Raw genomic sequence first — 18,667 nt, 5'->3', positions numbered from 1 at the left:
AGCGGGAGTAGGCCTGTTGGTAAGCAGAGGTTAAACAGGCGGGTTAGGAATGCTAAAATTAGCAGAATCTCATGGATTTTTGAATGTCTTAGTGGTTATGTGGAAATGCCCTTAATTTGCTTTGTATTTCCCCCAAAGGTTTTCAGTATTCTTGTGTAATACTGTTGAATGGAGGTAGAATTATTGTGAGTTATGTAATCAAAGGGAAATCAAAGTCCTTGTTTAAGACATCAGCTGCAGTGTTTGAGAGGCGTTGCTGTCCTTACTTCGTAACAAGTTCATTTCTTTCAGTACCATCCAGATGCCTGATCTCAGGGTCTGTCTAAACATGGTTCTGCCTGTGAGCAGGGCCCCACTCTGGTGCCTTCATCTCTCCATTCCCTCTTCCTCTCCTCCCACTTCTTTTCAGTGTGTTTTTCTCTATTCAGCTCTCTCATTCCATCAGTTTATGGAATTCCATCAGTTTATCTCAGGGAACAAAGAATGTAGGCCAACTCCAAAGTACTGCTTTCTGATTTTTCTTGTTTTAATTATGTTTGAATTGTTTTAGGTATCTGTAACATTTGTCTTAAGCAGTATTTTGGTATGTTGAAGGCACACAAAGACAAACTGTTGATCAAGATTTAGAGACTTAGCTTTGAGAATTAGCTTGTGTTGAAAAGAAAAGCACCTGACAAGCATGGGAGATGCTTGCCAAACTACTGTTCGTTAACCATATTTATAAAAAAAAAATAAATAAATCACAGGTCACTTTCTAGTGAAGTTGTTCTGAATAGTAATCCATGACATGACTATGCAGAAAGCTGTAAATCTTTGCAAGTGGCCTTTGATAAATCATCACAAGCCTTTTTTCTGGTCCTTCTCAGAAATTAATGTGTTTTTACTGTCTTGCCTCTCTTCTGCTTAGGCAGCCTGCATGGTTCTGTTAGTATCAAGGCACAGTAAGGCTTGAAAAGTTAAATAGTGCTTCGGGTCAAATGTAAAAATGACAGAACTTGATATTATGGAAGAAAGCAATGTATAGCAGAGGAGGAAAGAGTATCTGCTATTCATAGCCCTTTGTGCATGAGAGGAAGACAAAGAGACTTAAAAACTAGCACAGCTCTTTACTGTGCACTCCCARAGGTCTATTCTGTGTTCTGTAGGCTGCAGTCAAACTAGAGTTTGGAACAAGTGACTGCAACTGGAGGAGTGCTGCTCATGTCAGTGTTACTCAGTGGAGCCCCCTGCACYGATGCCTGAGATAGCTGGTGAGCTGGGAGCGCATATAACAAATTTAAGTCCATTCTTGCAGGGTTTGCTTGAACTGATCTTGAGAGAAAGATGTGCTTGTAGCTTCTGGTTATTAGTGTCTTAGCTTTCCTCCAGTGCTGTGGGTTGAAATAGCCAGGGCTATGAAATAGCCATAATCAGATGTCTTTGGTTGCCTTCATATTAATTGCCATTCTAACATCTCTCTCTTCTTTTCTATCTTTAGCTTATGTTGTGTTCATTTTCATGCACCAGCCTGCTTTGTGCTGACCTAAGAAGTCCTCCTTGAGGAGAAACCTTCCTAAAATGTTTCAACCATAATTCCTGTGAGAGCAATGTAGTCTAGTAATGGCAGGAAGATACCGTGATGTTGCTGGTAGGATTCTTTGCAGAGTAGTGTGGAGTAGCAAATAACACAAGCTTTAAAAAAAAAAAAAAAAAAAAAAAAAAAAAAAAAAAAAAAAAAAAAAAAGAGAGAGAGAGAGAGAAGGTGAGAATGGCAACTAATTTGAACATAATTAAAAGTATTTCCATATTAATGAAAATAAAGTAAAACAGAACATTGGAAAGAAGTGGGTAAGTTGTCCTTTTACAGTCTTATAAAAGTTAGAGGTTCCTAAAGGCTAACATTTTATTAACGTTATTACAGAGAGTTGGTGGGCCCTTATACTACGCTACTTAGGGAAYGGTTACAGAAGCAGCTGCTCTGCTCTGAATTGTTCTCCTGTACATAGGAGTTGTACTGAATAGGTAATATGCTGGAAGAAAAATTTAGGAGATCTGTGCTAGCCTCCCTCTGAGCCCAGAGGTGATTTGTTAATTTAATTCTACCTTCATTAATTATTAGCAGTGTAAAAACTTCRAAATACTAGATGAACAACTGGACATAATCCTTTGACTGGAAATAGTGGGAACTTGCCTTTTTGTGTCAGTCATCTGCTGGATAAAGTGTCTGTGTTTGGAACAGATGCTTGTTTGCTTTGGATTTGATCATATGCCATGCATGTTTGCACTGTGTTTTCAGTGCAAATGAAAGAGATTCCCCCTAAGATTTGAGAGAAAAGCAGGAAGAAGGGAAGAAACTTCTATGTGGGAATACGTGGAACCCAGCCCAGGCCACTCTCTAGCCAAGCTGCAGCTTTCCTTGCTTTGGAGAACTGTACTGGTGTTGGAATGGGCTGAATTCTAGAGTTTTGCTGGTATTTCTGAAGCCTGTGGGCTTCATGGCTTTTGACATTTGTATTTTCCCAGTACACTAGATAAGCCTCTGCTTGAAATGTTTAATGAATTATACAGTATGTTTGTAAAAGTTCTTCAGTCGTGGTGGATGATAAATAAGTAATGCTTATGTTTATGCTAAGCAAGTGATTTATTATGTGCAATGTGAGAGCTTCCTTCCATGTAATACACTGTGTAATAAGTAAATGGCAGCAAGACTGTTTCTTAGTCCTCCTTATGAAGCAAAGCAGTGCTTGGAGGCAGAATACCAGACATGATGGACAGCTGGCCTGATCTGCTGTGCCTAATTCTGCTATTTCTACAATAGAAATGGCTTTTGTGTTTAAAAGGCTGAATGTTGATTATGGATGTTTAGGCAAAATGATTCGAATGGATAAACTTTGTGTGTGTCCTGTTTAAAATCTGAATTTGGTCCTATGTGTACCATGGAAAACTGATTCACCTAAACCCACAGTAATGCAAATGATTATCTACATATTCTTCAACAGAAATCTAATATCTTCAGCAGTTTAAGAAAAATAAAGTTAGGAGAAAAGTGCATTTTTACAGTCTTTAAAATGATAAAATAGGTGTAAGGAGAGCCGGTCGTCTTTGATCAGCCAGTTTTCTCCAGGTCAGACATCTACACGGAATTCAAGAACAAGGATATACCTTTTTCCTTAGGCAGCCCAGTTTGTTTCGTTTCTCCTCGCATGTCTTTGGCACATGATTAATACTCCTTTATGTGTTCCATGAAGTTGAAAGTTGCAGTGAAGTTAGGGGTAAGTCAAGAGATCCCACGGAGAAGAAAAGCAAAATACCAAGTTCATTTAATCTTTGCATCGTTTCCACCCTGCAGTCCCATGAATTGGGTTCCCGTTGCCCCGTGCATGAGCAGCTGAGCAGCGTCACAGCTGTGAATGCACCAGGAGCTCCGGCATTTCTCCAGCCCGATGTTGAACGTCACAGCGCCCTGTGCTCCCAGTTTGGTTCCARGGGGGGGAATCCCACCCAGTGGGTCATGGGGCCATGTGACGGAGCACGTGTGTACGGCAAGGTCGGGGACCGCGGGAGCGCTGGGGCTCCCCGGCGGCTGCAACTGCTCGAGCCCGTKTTTTCTGTGCTGCATGACAGGGGAATAAAAAAGCCTTAAGCAAAATGATTTAACTGTCTTCCCCGCACTTGGTGAGGAGAAATGTTTGTGTCCATGTTTGGCCGTTTGAAGCCCATGTTTTATTTTTAGACGAGCTTCTTGGAGGAGAACTCCAGAGCAATACAGGGAAAATCCCCTTAAAGCAGAAACAGCCCCTGAGTGCTTATGAGACCCGAACTCTTCCTAGCAGACTGCCGGCTGAACTTCACTGTCCAGCCAGCCCGTCCTGCACCCCTAGCAGTGGAGGGAAAAAGGTGACCTGTGTCTGCAGCCTGGGGGGGACACTGCCCTTYGGCATCAAATAAAGTGGCCTCAGGAGTGCCCCAGATTTACTTCGTGTTCTCCAGTGCAGCCGAGGTCGGTAACGTGTTGRGTCCCGTGTGGTGGTGTCCTGGTCACCCGCGTTCCCCTTGGGTTTCCCACCTTGGGGCTTCCAGCAGAAAGGCAGTGCTCCAGCTGGGACGTGGGGCATTTATTAATAATGGCCTGGTGTCAGGTAAACTAGAGCTAAATTATTCATAAATACTGATTAAAATTTAATGAAACAGAGGTGCTTGCTTTTAAAATAAGAAATAAGGGTATAGTGGTCAGTAAGGTGTATTTTTTATGCTGCTATTTTTTTTTGTATTGAGCAACTTGCTGTTTTATTGCTTGGCATGTTAGATAGGCCTGGTGGTGGTGGGGGGGGGGGTGTGTATGTGTGTACACGGGTGGTGACAAAGTGCCTATGTGTTTTTAAGTGCAACGTCCTGATACTCGGGTATCGCTGTGTGAGTTGCCAAGCATAGGGGTCAGAAGGGGGTATTGGGAGCTCTGCCCTGTGTTTCTCCAGCCTGCGATTCGATGCCTCTTATTGCCCCTCTGCTCCTCCCTCGCTCCCCACGGTTGAAGTAGGGGAATGGAAGAGGTGGGAGAGGGTCCGGGACTTGGTTTTGGTACCTCTCTAGTCTGGGTATCAGAATAGCCCATTGCTCAGTGCTGCAGCCTCTGCAGCCTGTTTGATCTTGCAGACAAATTTTGTCCTTTGAGGAATACCGTGGATACTGAAGGACAGACACACTGTGGTATTATACTTTGCAATATTTACGTTTGTTGTTTTAAATGTAACACTGTACGTGTATGGTTCTCAACTGCATAAATATGTTTGACTTCCTTARCAATAAAGAGTAATTTGTGTTTTGTTTTTAAGGATACTTTTTTCCCCCCTCTAAGGTAGCATCTGGTAAGTCACGTTACTGCCCATACAGTTTTTTGATTCCGTGCTTTAACAGGACTAAGCCTAGTGTCCCACCGCAGGTACTTCCACCCTTGGGCAGTTGCTGTTACTGACTTCACTACATTTATAGCAGAAGTTATTTTCTACTTTGGCTTCAAAGTGCATGTAATGTTTGGAAATACTTTAATTTTTAATTGCAGTCTGTGATAAAGTTTTCTTTACTTTAAGAATAYTTTTAGTAAAGCTGATCTTATTGGSTGACTTTCTGGTTCCAGTAAAACTAATGGGAATTTTTCTGTTTGCCTTCACGCAGGCCAGGATTTCATTCATTGCACACAAATGAACCATTTTAATTCTTTACCAGCACTTTACAAGCACAGTTTCTTGGTGATGAAACATAATTTCATTGTATTTCGTTATGAAAATTTTAAAGCAGTTTGTTTGACCTCTAGTGTCGAGCTATGAAATTGCATCCCGTTGACATGAAAATATCTTGCATTTCAGAAAAACCCGTCTCCCCCAAATCAGGTACATTGAAGAGTCCTCCTAAAGGCTTTGACACGTCTGCAATTAGCAAAAGCTATTACAATGTGGTGAGTGATTCTTTTTTTCTCTATGTGAGCTGTTTTATACAGTAGAACTTCATTTATATGGGTGCTCTTACCTGTGCAAAAAAAAAATAAATAAAAATCGTAGCCTTTCCAGAGCTTTAGTGCCAAAGCTGAAGAGGGACTTTGGTGAATTTTCACATTACCAAGATTATTATTATTAGATTTATGAAATACTGCATGTGGCTTTGCAAGTATAGTGCAAAATYATCATCTAAAGTAGGTAAATAATAACTATTTCTGTAATACATCATGCTTATTTTATGTGCTTAGCTAGTTGGTGATTGTTCTTTCTTCTGCCCCAAATATGCAATCAGTCTTTCCCAATCACCATGAATTAATGCAATTCTGCTGTGTTAAAATGTTTCAGAATATTCTGTCCTCTGTGTTGAACAAGGCACCGAACACTTTGAATTAATTTTGCTCCTTTGCGTTTGTGCTCATGAACCAATTCGGTTACCAGCTCCTGGAACCGCTGCCTTATTTGTACCCTTGGATGGATTTTGGGACAGAAGTATGGCCAGGGAGGGCYGTGATAATCCCAATCCTACTACATTCCAAGGATTTCTTTAGGTTGATAGGTGAAACGCATGAAACCCTCTGCCTAAACGTGTTGTAACCGTTTGGAGAACGTTGTGTTTGCTCCCAGTAAATTGAACAGCCCGTACCCCGGGGCGCAGGAAGCGCCGCTCCGCCGTGGTGGCAACGGCGGCTCCCTCCCCGTGCAGACTGCCTTGGCCTCGGCCTTTGCTGCAGCGCTCGGTTCACTTCTCCTCTTTGCCCGTTTTCAGTGGGAGCATAAAAGTTAATCTTAAACCCTCCCCTGAGGTCTGAGAGCCTTGTGATGGGGTGGCACGAGCAGCGCGAGGCACCCGGAGCCCCTGGCACTCGCCCCTTTGGCGCAGCCGCCGGTAGCCCTAACGCCCCGGGGAGCGAGGGGCTGAGCTCCCGCTTTGGCTATGGCATCCGTGCTGGATGGCGGGAAGAATGCCCGCGTGGGCTCGTGCCCCGTCGTGCTGCGGGGACTCACACGCCCCACAGCAGGCGGTCACTTTGCTCTCTGCGGTGTTTTTCTTTCCGTTGGAAAGTGTGGAAGTCCCTCCCTTTCAAATGCATCTTCTCTTTCTTGGCTATTTCTATCCTTGCTGACTCTGCTCTGGAAAGTAAGTAGAAAGGAGTCAATGCAACTTATAATACACTTCAGTAAACGGAAACCAGGTAGATTGGAAAATTGTGCTGATGTTATTTTGCTCAAAAAACCCACCCAACCAACTCAAACCTCTTCTTTTTTACYTGCAAGTTAACTGAAGCAAATGTAGTGAAGAGATGATTTATTTTCTCCACTAAGCAAAGGCTGGTTTTATTTACCATTATGTGTAATCTACCACTGTGTTGAAGCTTTAATTAAAATAAGTTTGTTGGCTCTCTGGATACCAATCCTTGAGGTTTAAAGAAAAAAAAGAATAGAGATAGTGGTAAATGCATAATAATTTATACATAGGATATGGTTTCTCTAACAGRTCTTTAATATTGTAGAAAAGCAAGAGTTGCAGCTATTTCATTTGTGCTTAACTACAGCTGCAGTTTAACTGTGCTACTAATTAGTTGAATCTTTTTAGTTTCATATTTCATGTTGTAAGAGTAATACAGAGCAGCTTTGAGAGTAGCAGTGTCCTTTGCTGAAAATGGTAGAAAACATGGTTGAATTTGCCTGAAATCGTAAATAAGGAGACAGAGTTTTAAAAAGCCATGCAATTTCGATGTCACTTCTCCATTTGGTTCTTTTCCTTAGACTGTCCCCCTAGATCCTCTACTGCAGTTGTTGTGAGTTACTGTTTACTTTAGGAAATGTGCAGCAGCAGCTGCCTCTTAACGTTGTTTCATTGCAACAATAACAACAGCAGGGGAATTAACGGCAGTCATTGCGCCTTTACACCTGCTTTTGGGTATCAGGTTCGGGCTATTTTCTCACTCGTATTTTGCACTTGGTAACCACCGCAGAATTTAACACTTAATGTGTCCAGAAGAAAATCATGTCAGCTTATATGGTAAATGTCTGAAGACCAGCTGTTTTGAAAAGAAAGTAAGAAAAGGGTATACTCCATACTCCACAGCATGACCTTGTTTTTCACTTGTCCATTTGAGAAGTGCTTTTGAGGCTGCACTTTTGAAGCTGGATCAGGTCTTTGCATATGTTGAAGCTTGTAGGTTTTTGAGAACCCTTAGTGGAATAGCCGTGTGCGTGGCGCTTGGCACGTCGGTCTCGAGAGCCTGCCCTAAAGCACGTGCCCTGCCGGYCCTCATGACCCGGGAGGGTTTGACACTCGTCGTTATTTGCTGAAGTGTGGCGGCTTTTAGCCGARTGCCGTGCTGCTCAAGTGAGAAGGGAATAAATCTCTTCCTACATCCGCCCACACCTGGGTTTGGAGAGCCATCTCTATCGTGCGGGTCACTGAAATTCATTTTGGGTGGCAGCGGTGGCTTTTTGCCTCGGAGGGTTGCAGGGGTTTTGTGCGACAGAATTGTTCCCTGTGCTTGATTCTTCCGTGCCTTGTGACTGAGAGAGCTTGTGCTGCATGAGCTCAGTTTTCTGCGCTATTCATCAGCGTTATGGATTGTAAAAGCTGCCATTTCCATGCTGCCCTTTTGGCACTCGCTCTTCTCCGTGCGAATGTGGTGGTGGAGTTTTGGGAGCGAGGTCCTCGAGGTCCCATGGGCTCTTGCAGCAGCCAGAACCCGCAGCGAGCGGCCAAGGGAACGAAGGTGACTATCAGATAACCCGGGGAGGGGCCGAGAGGAGGGCTGGGGGGTGCTCTGCTGCCAAAACACTGAGTTACAGTCCCGGGCACCTCTCTCTCCAAACTCAGTCCAGTCGTCTTAACCTGACGGCTTCTGTGTGGCGAGTCCTGCCGGCAGCAGGCACGGATTCGCAGAACGCGCGTTTGAAAGCGGCTTGAGCAGGACTAGTCCCTTTTGAAAGATATTCAAGGTAAAACGATGTTGCGTGCAGTGGAACCTGTGCTCGTATAGGAGGGGAAAAATAATGTGTTCAGAAAGCTGTTTGGAAGTATGTGCATGTCTAACRTGGTGCATCCCACTGGAAACTTTGGCGGTAATGCAGAGCAGTGTAGGTGAATGTAGGAGTTTGTGTGGGTTTTGTGATAGTTTTGTTTACTGCTGCATTTGTTTTCATTTCTCTGGTAATTTGCCAGGTTCCTGCTTGTATTTTTTAAACTTTCATGGCTTTTGCCTCCTTCAAATCATTTGCTGCAATTCTTTCTTCCCCACGTGCTGAAGAAAACCCTGAAATAAAAATCCTAACAAGTGCAGGAAAATAACCGAGCAATGTTAAGCATGAAATTTATTTCATCTTGAAGTTTTCAGGCAGCTGCTCTGTCAAAGAAYGGAAAATACTCTTTGAGAACACGCAGCAGTGGTGCAGCTCTTCAAAATCTGCAGCAAATTTGTGTTTTATCTTTGAATGCCTTCTGATATTGTTCAGCACTTCATCAAGAATGAAAATTTTTGTCCCTGGGTCTCAGCCTCCTTTTCCCTGCTGATGGCTGTGTAACAGCCTTGGGATGGGAGATTTTGTGGGGAAAACCATAGTAGAAGAGATTGGTCTTGCGCTTAGACCTGAACCTGGTGCCTGCTAAATACTTGTGCATTTTGATTTGAACAGTAGACTTTTGTTGTGTGTATATGTGAGAACATGGATTCTATTTCTACAATCAAGAGAAATTAGATTTTTTTCTAAGTAGTCCAAGTTCTTAGCTGATTCCTCTTCACAATTTGCACATCCCTGCTGCACTGTGCRTTGCAGTTTCCTAATTAAAAGCTGTAGCTTTCTCTGTGACGCCCCTCTGTCAGTGCTTAGCAGAGAATGGAGACATTTTAATCTTTGGTTCAGGATTCAGATTCCCAACAAAAGAATGAACTCAAAAGTGGTCTCTCTCTTGCTCCCCATGAATAGAACCATTGAGGGAATCAGCAGAATCAATGACACCAATGAAAGGAACAGTGAATTCTCCATTGACATACTGAACTATTTAAAGTTATTTCATCAGGTTTGCATTTAGGAATGAATGGCTTTTTCATCTCCTTAAAAAAGAGAGAGGGAGAGAGTATTGACTGCAACAGTGAATAATGCACATAATGCAGTCCTTACTGTAAATGCCAAAATAAGATATTAATGTTGGTTTGACAGATACAGCACATAGCAGAAAGGGAATGTTTGTGATGAGGCTTGTAAGCAGTGAATTGCAATAATTTTTCAAGTATAACTGTGCTCAGTGAATTGCATTTAATTCTTACACTTCTCTGGTAATTTATCAGCTTTTTGGAGCAGCAGGTAAGCTCTCTGTTAGAAGTGTAGGAGAATTTGCTCTGAATGCATTTGAGGATGTCCTGAAGCAGGCTCCTTGGAGAGGGCCCAATAAAGTGCCTGTTCTGCATATTTCAGGGTAGTCCAAGTTGCTTGATTTATATGCAAACAAAAAACAAACGTGTGTGGTCTTTTCTAAATCACAGGCCAGAATCTGTTGGAACTATTTTTAATGTAGTTTTATACTTAGGTACTTTTGGCCAAAGCGCAGACGTCCMCATTTAAAAAGAATGAGGTCAGGCTAATGATGTCGCTAAGTAAAGCTGATGATTATTTGATTTTTATAAGTCTGTTTGGTATTCAGGCTTTCCAGTTCAAGTGTCTCAATAAGTACACACTTTGCTAACAAGATTAGATGTTGCATGTTGTACTAGAGAACATAACACCCGCTGTTCATTTCTCTTGTGACTTGTCATGTGCTTATCCATTCTCTGGGGATGGTTGATTGTTCTGAGGTGCATGGGGAATAATCACTGTGAGCTCYGGGGAGCACTCGGTAGAGCACCCAGGTTTTACATGAAATGTTTCCTTTAAAGTRAAACTCCTGCTAACTTGACACATCTCTTTTTTGGGTATAAAACTAAGTTTCCTCCCAGGTTTTATTGATTCATTACTTAATGGTTTGTTGCTGGTGYTTGTTTATTTTCCAAGTGCTAAGAAAATTTTTACTGTTTTACAGCTAGTGATGATTTTAACATTTTGARATCTCGTCTAAAAATACTGATTAGCAGCTGTCATTTATTTTAGGTGCTACAAAATATTTTAGAAACAGAAAATGAATATGCTAAGGAGCTACAGACGATACTTTCAAACTACCTGCGACCATTACAAGCCAGTGAAAAGTATGTGAGTTTGTCTTTTTAAAATAACAGGCTTAAGATCTCTGATGTGCTGGGGAGAGGTTGTGTGATCCAAACTTCAGTTTGGATTTATGGATCTTCAGGATTTATGTGCATTTTCATTGTGGACTGCAAGATCCCAGAGGCAGGGCTTGCTTTTAGTTTCTGTTCTTTGATCAGGACAGGCCTAGTCCTRGTTCTTGATATAAGACCAAGCAAGCTTTTTCTTTTAATAGAGATTTTATTAAAGCACAAATGGTCAACAAATGTAAACCTGTAAACCTGTTATTTATCTTGGCTCCAGGTTAAACTCAACAAATACTTCATACTTAATGGGGAACCTGGAAGAAATAAGTTCTTTTCAGCAAATGCTTGTACAGTCTTTAGAAGAATGCACCAAGTAAGTACCATGTATACGTGATACCAGAGAATTCTAGCGAGCAGGTATTTTTACTGTTATTTTGCTTCTTGTGTATGTTAATGTTTGAGATTAAAAAARTGGKTTTTTTTTTCATTTTAAGAATAGTTGTTACAGCGGTAAAGCATTATATGTTTGGATAATGCACTCCCTGCTTGCTCAGGTTGGCCCTAAGATAAAATGCTAAGAGCTTGGAACAGTTTGGAACAGTTTGGAAACAGTTTACAAAATGTTACAGTGCAGTTAACATACACATACCAGCGGAGAAGTTAAAAAGGAAGCCACGTTTTCTTTTTGGAAGCCTGAGTTTATGAGCTACSTCTATCAAAAGCATCTCTAGCATATGTTCTAGATCAGCTCTCTGTGGTTTTGTGGGTTTTTGGTTTTGTTTTCTCTTTACTCCACCTTCCTATCCATCAGGCTGCTGTAATATAAGGTGAATCTTTGTGGTCACTTTGTGGGGCTATATGAGCTGCATCCCCWCTGGCTGGCAGCGTCTGTCTGGGTCCATTGCTGACTTTGGGGCCTTCTTCACCCCACCACCCAGATTCTCCACACATCTTACACAGGAGGGGATGGAAGGATGGGTAGTTCAGATYGCTCTTTAGCGAAGAAATAAAACTGCTCCTGAAATGGCCTTTCTTCCGCACTGTTTCTAAGGAAGTTTGTTCCTTTTTTGGCAAGTTGAATTTAGGACTTGATTAGTTAAGTGTGTAATTGCCTGAGAATGGATTACTCTGCTTGCTTAAATGTTTCCTTTCTTTTCTTGTCAGTTTGCTTTCTATTGTCTCATTCTCTTGTTACCCTTATATTGTTTCTGTGAATCATAAGGAAGCTAGAGAAAAGGAGACCTTGCTTTTAACCAGGCTGTCAGCTTCTAAAACTGTTTTGATTAAGGTCTACTTAAAAACAAGAGTGGAAGACCATATATTTTTAAACAAGGGACTCAATTCAATCTGTTGAAATGTTAATGCAAGATCTTTTTTAATTTGATGCATAGATTAATACGATACCTTTATACAAGAAGGCTCATTGAGAATTCCTTGTGTGATTTACGCTGTGGTAGAGTCCTTCTCAGCGTGTCCTGTATTTCCTGCTGGGAAGTGAGGTGTTGTTGCYGTGTAATCCATTGGGGACATTACGGATGCCAGTAGGTGGGTAGGGGAAGTGATGCCCCCTGGTAACCGAAGACAACAAATGTTTTGTACTAATTTCTTTTTGTAAATATGTTGGCTGTGCCAAGTTGTATTTTCAGTTTGATTTTCGTGGTAGCATATTGACTTGAGTGGCCAACRTTCTGGCTGCTCTAAATCTAATCCATCTTAATTCCCATCATGTAGAAGAAAGCCTGCTCTGCTGCCTTAGGTTCTGTCAGTTTGCCATCTTGTTTTGGCTGGTGAACTTGTTCTTATAAACTCAGAGTAGCTTCCGGGCTGAAAATAAATTTATTGTAGTTTATTTTTGGCAGATAGTTTATAGTTCAATCATTCAGACTCTTCATATTGCAGCATCCGGCGCAGTGTTTGTTTTTCTGATTTCACATGTCAGAATGACCAAAAGTTGACGTTCTGCCCRTTGTAGTGTTGCCAGAATCCCAGAATGGAGGGGAGGCTGGAAGGGACCTCCAGAGATCGTCTAGTCAACCCCGCTGCTCCAGCAGGGACACCCAGAGCACGGGGCACAGGGCGGTATTCAGGTGCATTTGGAAGATCTCCGGAGAAGAAGACTCCACAGCCTCCCTGGGCAGCCTGTGCCAGGGCTCTGGCACCCTCACAGGAAAGAAGTTCTTCCTCATATGGAGATGGAGCTGCCTGTGTTTCAACTTGCACCCACTGCCCCTTGTCCTGTCACTGGCCACCACCAAGAAGAGTTTGGCCCCTTCCTCTCTACATTCACCCATTTGTACATATTGATCAGATCCCCYCTCAGCCTTCTCTTCTCCAGGCTAAACAAGCCTGACTTGCTTGGTCTTTCTTCATATGATAAATGCTCCCGTCCCTTAAACCTCTTTATTACTCTCCGCTGGACCCTCTCCAGGATTTCCACAAGTTCCTGGCCTACATGGTTGGACATACCCGTCTTTTTGAGCACATCAGCAATTTGAATATTGTTTCRTTTCCACATGGCACTCGGGTCCCTTTCTGTCATTTGAGCTGCAACTTGACAGATCTTTGTGGGCTTCAGTGACAAGAGCTTTGTGGTGCTTTTCCTCCCTTTACCTGTACCACATAGGCGTATTGAACCCTCGTCTTTGTAAGAAGCAGTTTATTTCAGAACATTTTTATGTCATGGCAGGTTTATTTTTGATGTATTTAAGAGACTTGGAGTAGTTTGTATGTTTTCGGTTTTTGGGGAAGGAGCATGAGGTGGTTGTGATTAGAACTGTTTTATTTGAGCTTGTCCACATCAGCCTGTGGTGCAGTGTAGCTGTGGTGTCCTGCAGTGCTCCGGCTGTCCTAGACCTGGGTCCGTGTCCTCCCTGGCCCCGAGCAGCCTTCCCCCAGGCACCTTCCTTGGGGTTGCTTTGCCTGTGGTTGGTAACTGAAGGTGTTAGCAAGGGAGCATGAGAAATGAGTCTAACTAGGGACAGTTGACTGATCCGCTGGTCTCTCAGCAGATCCAAGTGATCCGTGCTGTGGAGGTTTTGCTATTTTGGGTGCATTTTTCACAGGAGTGTGAACAGGAGGCTCCTGCTTCGCAGGGCAATGGAGGGCTGTTGGCGTGAGGCGGCCGCTCCGGGGCTCTGCGTCTCGGCCGGGGCGCCAGGTTGGCCCCGCACACCGACCGCCCGGGCTGCTTGCGTTCAGTCGTCTTCGCAGCCAGGCGAGATAAGCTTTTCAGTGRCTCCCCTAGATAGCAGCCTAGGTGCCTCTACCTGCTCCATAAAAGACAAAACTGGATGTTGCTCTGCATTCTCCTCACAGCCCTGCTTTTGCGATCGCAGCGACTTGGTGTTTATCTCTGTCTCGTTCTGTGTTAACTTGCATAAGAAGTTTTGAAAAGTTCTGTGATGATTCTGAATTGGAATGAGAGTCTAAAAGAAAAAAATGGAAAGGGGTTAGTTGTTCAGCTGCAAACTGAAGCTAATTGGTGTTTCAGATTTTTTTTTTCTTTTTTTGTAGTGTCAGATGTGAAGTAAGTCTGATTCAGTCCAATATATTCCCTTGATTTGGTTAGCTTGACTATCCAAAGAAGTAAGACTGTCAGTGTTGRATGAATGTGAGCACAGTGTGTGCAGACTGCCTGAACTAAACGTGCAGAGTAACTGGTATCTGACAGGTAAAGCAGATAGATACGTAGAGAAAGGCAGAAGTTGTGAAAACCTTAAGTTTCTGGATGGATAAAGAAATGGAATAGAGCTTCCTTTTGTGAAAGCCATAGCTCAGAAAGCTCTGGAGTAACCCTGTGAATTGCGATGCCTCTGGAGATGGTGTCTCATTTTTTGGTTCTTTGCAAGGTGCATCCCTCAAAGCCATTGGCTGTAACTGCCCCTTGGTTCCTGCTGCGGGACGCGCGTCGTCTGGKAACCTCGGGGTGAGTGGCATTTAGGAGCCCCTGGTCCTCTTCCTTCCAAAAAGTAAGCGTGGACAACAGCACACARTGGTTTTTAAATTGATTTTTTTTGTTACTGTGTGTTTTAATTTCCTGGATTCGTTGCTCTCCACACCTTTTACCAGAGTAGCGTCCTGTGCGCTGACCTCCTGGTGAAACCAGGCAAGCAGAGCGCGTGGGATACAGCGACATTGTCGAGAAATGGTTGTGTCTGTGTTGCCAGTCTGGCTCGAGGCTCGCTGCAATCGGTGCTGCTGATGAGAATCTTAAAGCCAGTGTGACTGAGCAACAAGGTATTCCAATTTTTTTTTCCTCCTCGTGAATTATCATARAGTGGGGGAATCATATCACACGTTCTTTAAAATAGTTCTTTGCCCTTTTTGTAATTGAAATTACACCTCATCCTTCTTAAAGATACACATATGTAATCTTGAGGATAAGGGGGAAATACTTATTTGTCTTAGGATATATAGTGAAAACCAAAATGCTCTAAAACTCTGGAAAAACTCAAAAATGTGYTATGTATAATTGGTATATTGTTGCTTTTTTTAGACTGCTGGGTTAGAAAAGTCAAAGGGAGTGAATACTGCTGCCTCCTCCTRAAATCTGCTAATTACTTCAGTTCAGCAAAGAATGTGTGGTGGATAGTTATCATGCATGTGCAAAAGAGAATAATGTCAGTCTTTGAGTCTGAGGAGAAACAGCTGATGTGAAGAGCCATCACTGGAGGTCCCTGCTGCCCAGGCACTACAGGATGAAAAGACAGCGTGATTATTTTTGGCAGCGGTTTATGGAGGCCTCGTACTGTGTAATATTGAGTTGTATGACCTGCATATGTCTTCAGGCTTTGAGATTTTTGCTACATCTATTACTTGAAGAATGTAGTATTAGCTCGTGCTTAGAAGTAGAAGAGGATTAGCTGCCAGGCAGGAAATACTGCAGGGAAACCTTGTCAGAATAGCATTTCCTCTGCGTCCTGAGAAACATTCCTATTTTCCCTAAATGCTTGCAGAGGAGGCCACTCTATTGATTTCAGATTTAAATGTGATTTTTTTTTTTTTTTAAATACAGCAAAGATATGTATCAATAGAGCAAGGAACTGCAAAGGCAGTGTGGGAATGGGATGCAAACACTCTATTGGAGTGGGATCAGGATCTTCCCTGCCTATGGRACATGTATCTGGGCAAGGTGGCTGTTCTGTTTGTTTTGGAGTTCAGTGCCAGAGCACCTCAGGAACAAGTGCAGGGTCCTGCACCTGGGGAGGAATAACCCCGGGCACCAGTACAGATTAGGGGTCGACCTGCTGGAGAGCAGCTCTGCTGAGAGGGGACCTGCAAGTCCTGGTTGACACCAAGTTAACCATGAGGCAGCAGTGTGCCCTCGTGGCCAAGAAGGCCAATGGGATCCTGGCTGCATCAGGAGGAGTGTTGCCAGCAGGTCAAGGGAGGGGATCCTGCCCCTCTGCTCAGCTCTGGTGAGGCCGCACCTGGAGTACTGGGGGCAGTTCTGGGCTCCCCAGTATAAGAGGGACGTGGAGCTACTGGAGAGACTCCAGCGGAGAGCAACAAAGGTGATTAAGGGACTGGAACATCTCTCGTACAAGGAAGACTGAGTTGGGCTTGTTTAGCCTGGAGAAGAGAAGGTTGACAGAGGATCTGATTAATATGTACCTGAAGGGTAAATGTTAACATGAAACCATTTGTGTACATCCCTTGGGTGCTTCCCTAGAGCAAACCTGGTTTTAGAGCCATGTGAAATACTGGGTTGACAAATAGTTAGATGGATAACAAAAATAAATGCAAGTTTGTGGTCTAAGAGTGCAAAAAATGTTGCATCTTCAAGTTAACCTGTAGCGTGAGGAAAATCAGTCGTTGTCCATGTAACTTACTATTGATGAGGCTTAGTCCTCTCATCGGGGTTTGTTTTTTAGAAAATGCCTTCATTTCATGCCTTTCAGCCCCCTTACAATATTGCAGCACGTCAGGTCTATTTATTCTGTCTCACAAAGGAGAGGTAATTCAGTATGGATGTTTCCATGGATAGTTCTGGGAATGCTAATGTGGTAGCTGTAAAGAAAACATGCCTAGTCAAACTGTATATTTTTTCCCACCTCCTATCAGTTTGCATTAAACTTGAGTATCAGTCTATATTTAAAAAGAAAAAGAAAAGTGATTTGTGCTTGTACACATGAAGTGTGTGGGTTAAGGGGATATTAGGAATAAGGTTAGAAGAATTGTTGGCCTTTTTGGTTTTCAGTTGCTTATACGCATACAGAATCAGCATGTGGACTTTTCCTTTCCTCCCACTGACCCTCTTGGAAGTTGCTTTCACTCGGCTGGCATCAGACAGTCATACTCCAGGTGTTTCCTTACCACAATTGGAGATGACTTCTCAAAGTTGATTTCTGCTAGAAGCTATGGAAAATACAGTGTGTAGGCTCATAATTCTCTTTTGCTCTCTTCATTTCCCCACATTTACATTTAAAAAATGCACATATATCCTTCTGACTAATCAAAATTGGTTAGATTCACCAAGACTGTGTGAAAGGAATTTGTCTCCCACAAGTTTTTTTCACTTGCTGAATATTCTATTTTTGCACAGGTCACTGAGATGACTTAAGTACCACTTTATGCCAAACAGAAACTGGAATAAAATCAGTTTAAAACTCCAAAGTGATTTTTTTCTTTCTGAGCTTAGCAAACATCATGTTATCTAGCATGAAATGTGAAAAAAGTACAAATTATAAAAGAATCTAACCTATTTCTTGGTTGAGGGTGATAACGAAGCACTTGATCTGATTACAAACTCACGTGGCTTTTTGGCTCATAGAAGAGAAGGCAAGTGACAGCAGCCTGGTGTTATTGCCATGAAACTAACTGGGTTTGTGTAACTGGAGCATCAGCTCTGACCATACTGATGTGGCTTGGATCTTTTAATGAAGCCTTTAGGAGTATCGGTGGAAGATGGAAAGGGAGAATCCTCTTGCTGTTCTGTGTGGTCTTGTGCCACCGTACTGTTCGTAAGCTCTGGCACACATGAAGACGTGTAATAACTGTGTTAACTAATGGGTACGTGAGTGAAATTGTCAAATCATACTCTCAAACGTCACATCAATTGCCAGAGTAATTTTTTTTTCTTTTCTTTTTTAAAAAGGAGGTATTTGCTGTACTCTCTCTATATTGGTGGTTTAATCAGATAGTTAAAAGCTTGGAACTATAAAGATAGAAGAAAAGGCTGTTGCATGTCTACCAGTGACCAAAGAAATCCATCCATTGATTTTTGCTTGGGGAGGGAATCAAACTGAGGAGAAGTGGCTTGTTAAGAGCATATTTTCTTCTTTCAGTCTTTCATTTATTTTTGTGTTTCTTTGGTATCGCTGTAATTTCATCTTGTTATTCCATTTTTAGGTTGCCTGAAGCTCAGCAGAGGGTTGGAGGCTGTTTTCTAAATTTGATGCCACAAATGAAAAGCTTATACCTTGCATACTGTGCCAACCATCCATCAGCAGTAAATGTTCTCACAGAGCACAGGTATGTTTACTTCATAGTCTTTTAAATSAGGACAAGGAAAGTGCATAAAATACATTTGTGCTATAAAGCTCTGTTGTCCAGATTTTAAAGCTCTTCCAGGGAGTCAGGACCAGCTTGTCGCTTTTAGCAGTGTGTTACCAACTATTTGAGAGGGTTTTCTTATTTAAAGTATGAATGTTGGACTCTGAACATGTAAAACAAACTATAGCAATTATCATTTTAAGATACTGAAGATTCTTCAGTTTAAGAACATGAAGATTTAAAAAAAAAAAAAAAACCAACCTTGTATATCAAACCGGCATTTGAAGCTAATTTAATTTTAATTATTAGCAGCCTCTTCATGCAGTTGGTTAGTTATAACTTAATACCATAAAATCCAGTAAATTTGTACCTATAATCTTTATATTGGTGTATAGTATACCCTTAGTTTTCCTTTTCTGAGGACTGAGAATGTAGGACGAGCTCTTTAAGTCTGCAAAGGTGGTATTTCCTGTGTGT

At 42.3% G+C, this 18,667-nt stretch overlaps 1 protein-coding gene across 2 annotated transcripts in view; it reads left to right on the top strand.

Moving 5' to 3' along the window:
- The window catches only part of ARHGEF7 (Rho guanine nucleotide exchange factor 7), a 71,064-nt gene that overhangs the window by 12,419 nt on the left and 39,978 nt on the right, over positions 1 to 18,667 (top strand). For both annotated transcript variants that reach the window (XM_026036659.1, XM_026036660.1), the window contains exons 5-8: positions 5,343 to 5,431; positions 10,578 to 10,672; positions 10,974 to 11,069; positions 18,047 to 18,169. In XM_026036659.1, the coding sequence (XP_025892444.1) occupies positions 5,343 to 5,431; positions 10,578 to 10,672; positions 10,974 to 11,069; positions 18,047 to 18,169 (403 nt within the window). The remainder of the gene's footprint in view (positions 1 to 5,342; positions 5,432 to 10,577; positions 10,673 to 10,973; positions 11,070 to 18,046; positions 18,170 to 18,667) is intronic.

This window comes from Nothoprocta perdicaria, unplaced genomic scaffold (assembly GCF_003342845.1).
Source record: "Nothoprocta perdicaria isolate Ctin4 unplaced genomic scaffold, notPer1 scaffold_183, whole genome shotgun sequence".
Lineage (NCBI taxonomy): Eukaryota > Metazoa > Chordata > Aves > Tinamiformes > Tinamidae > Nothoprocta > Nothoprocta perdicaria.
The sequence above is the reverse complement of the archived record's forward strand: the minus strand, read 5'-3'. Positions and strand labels throughout refer to the sequence as shown.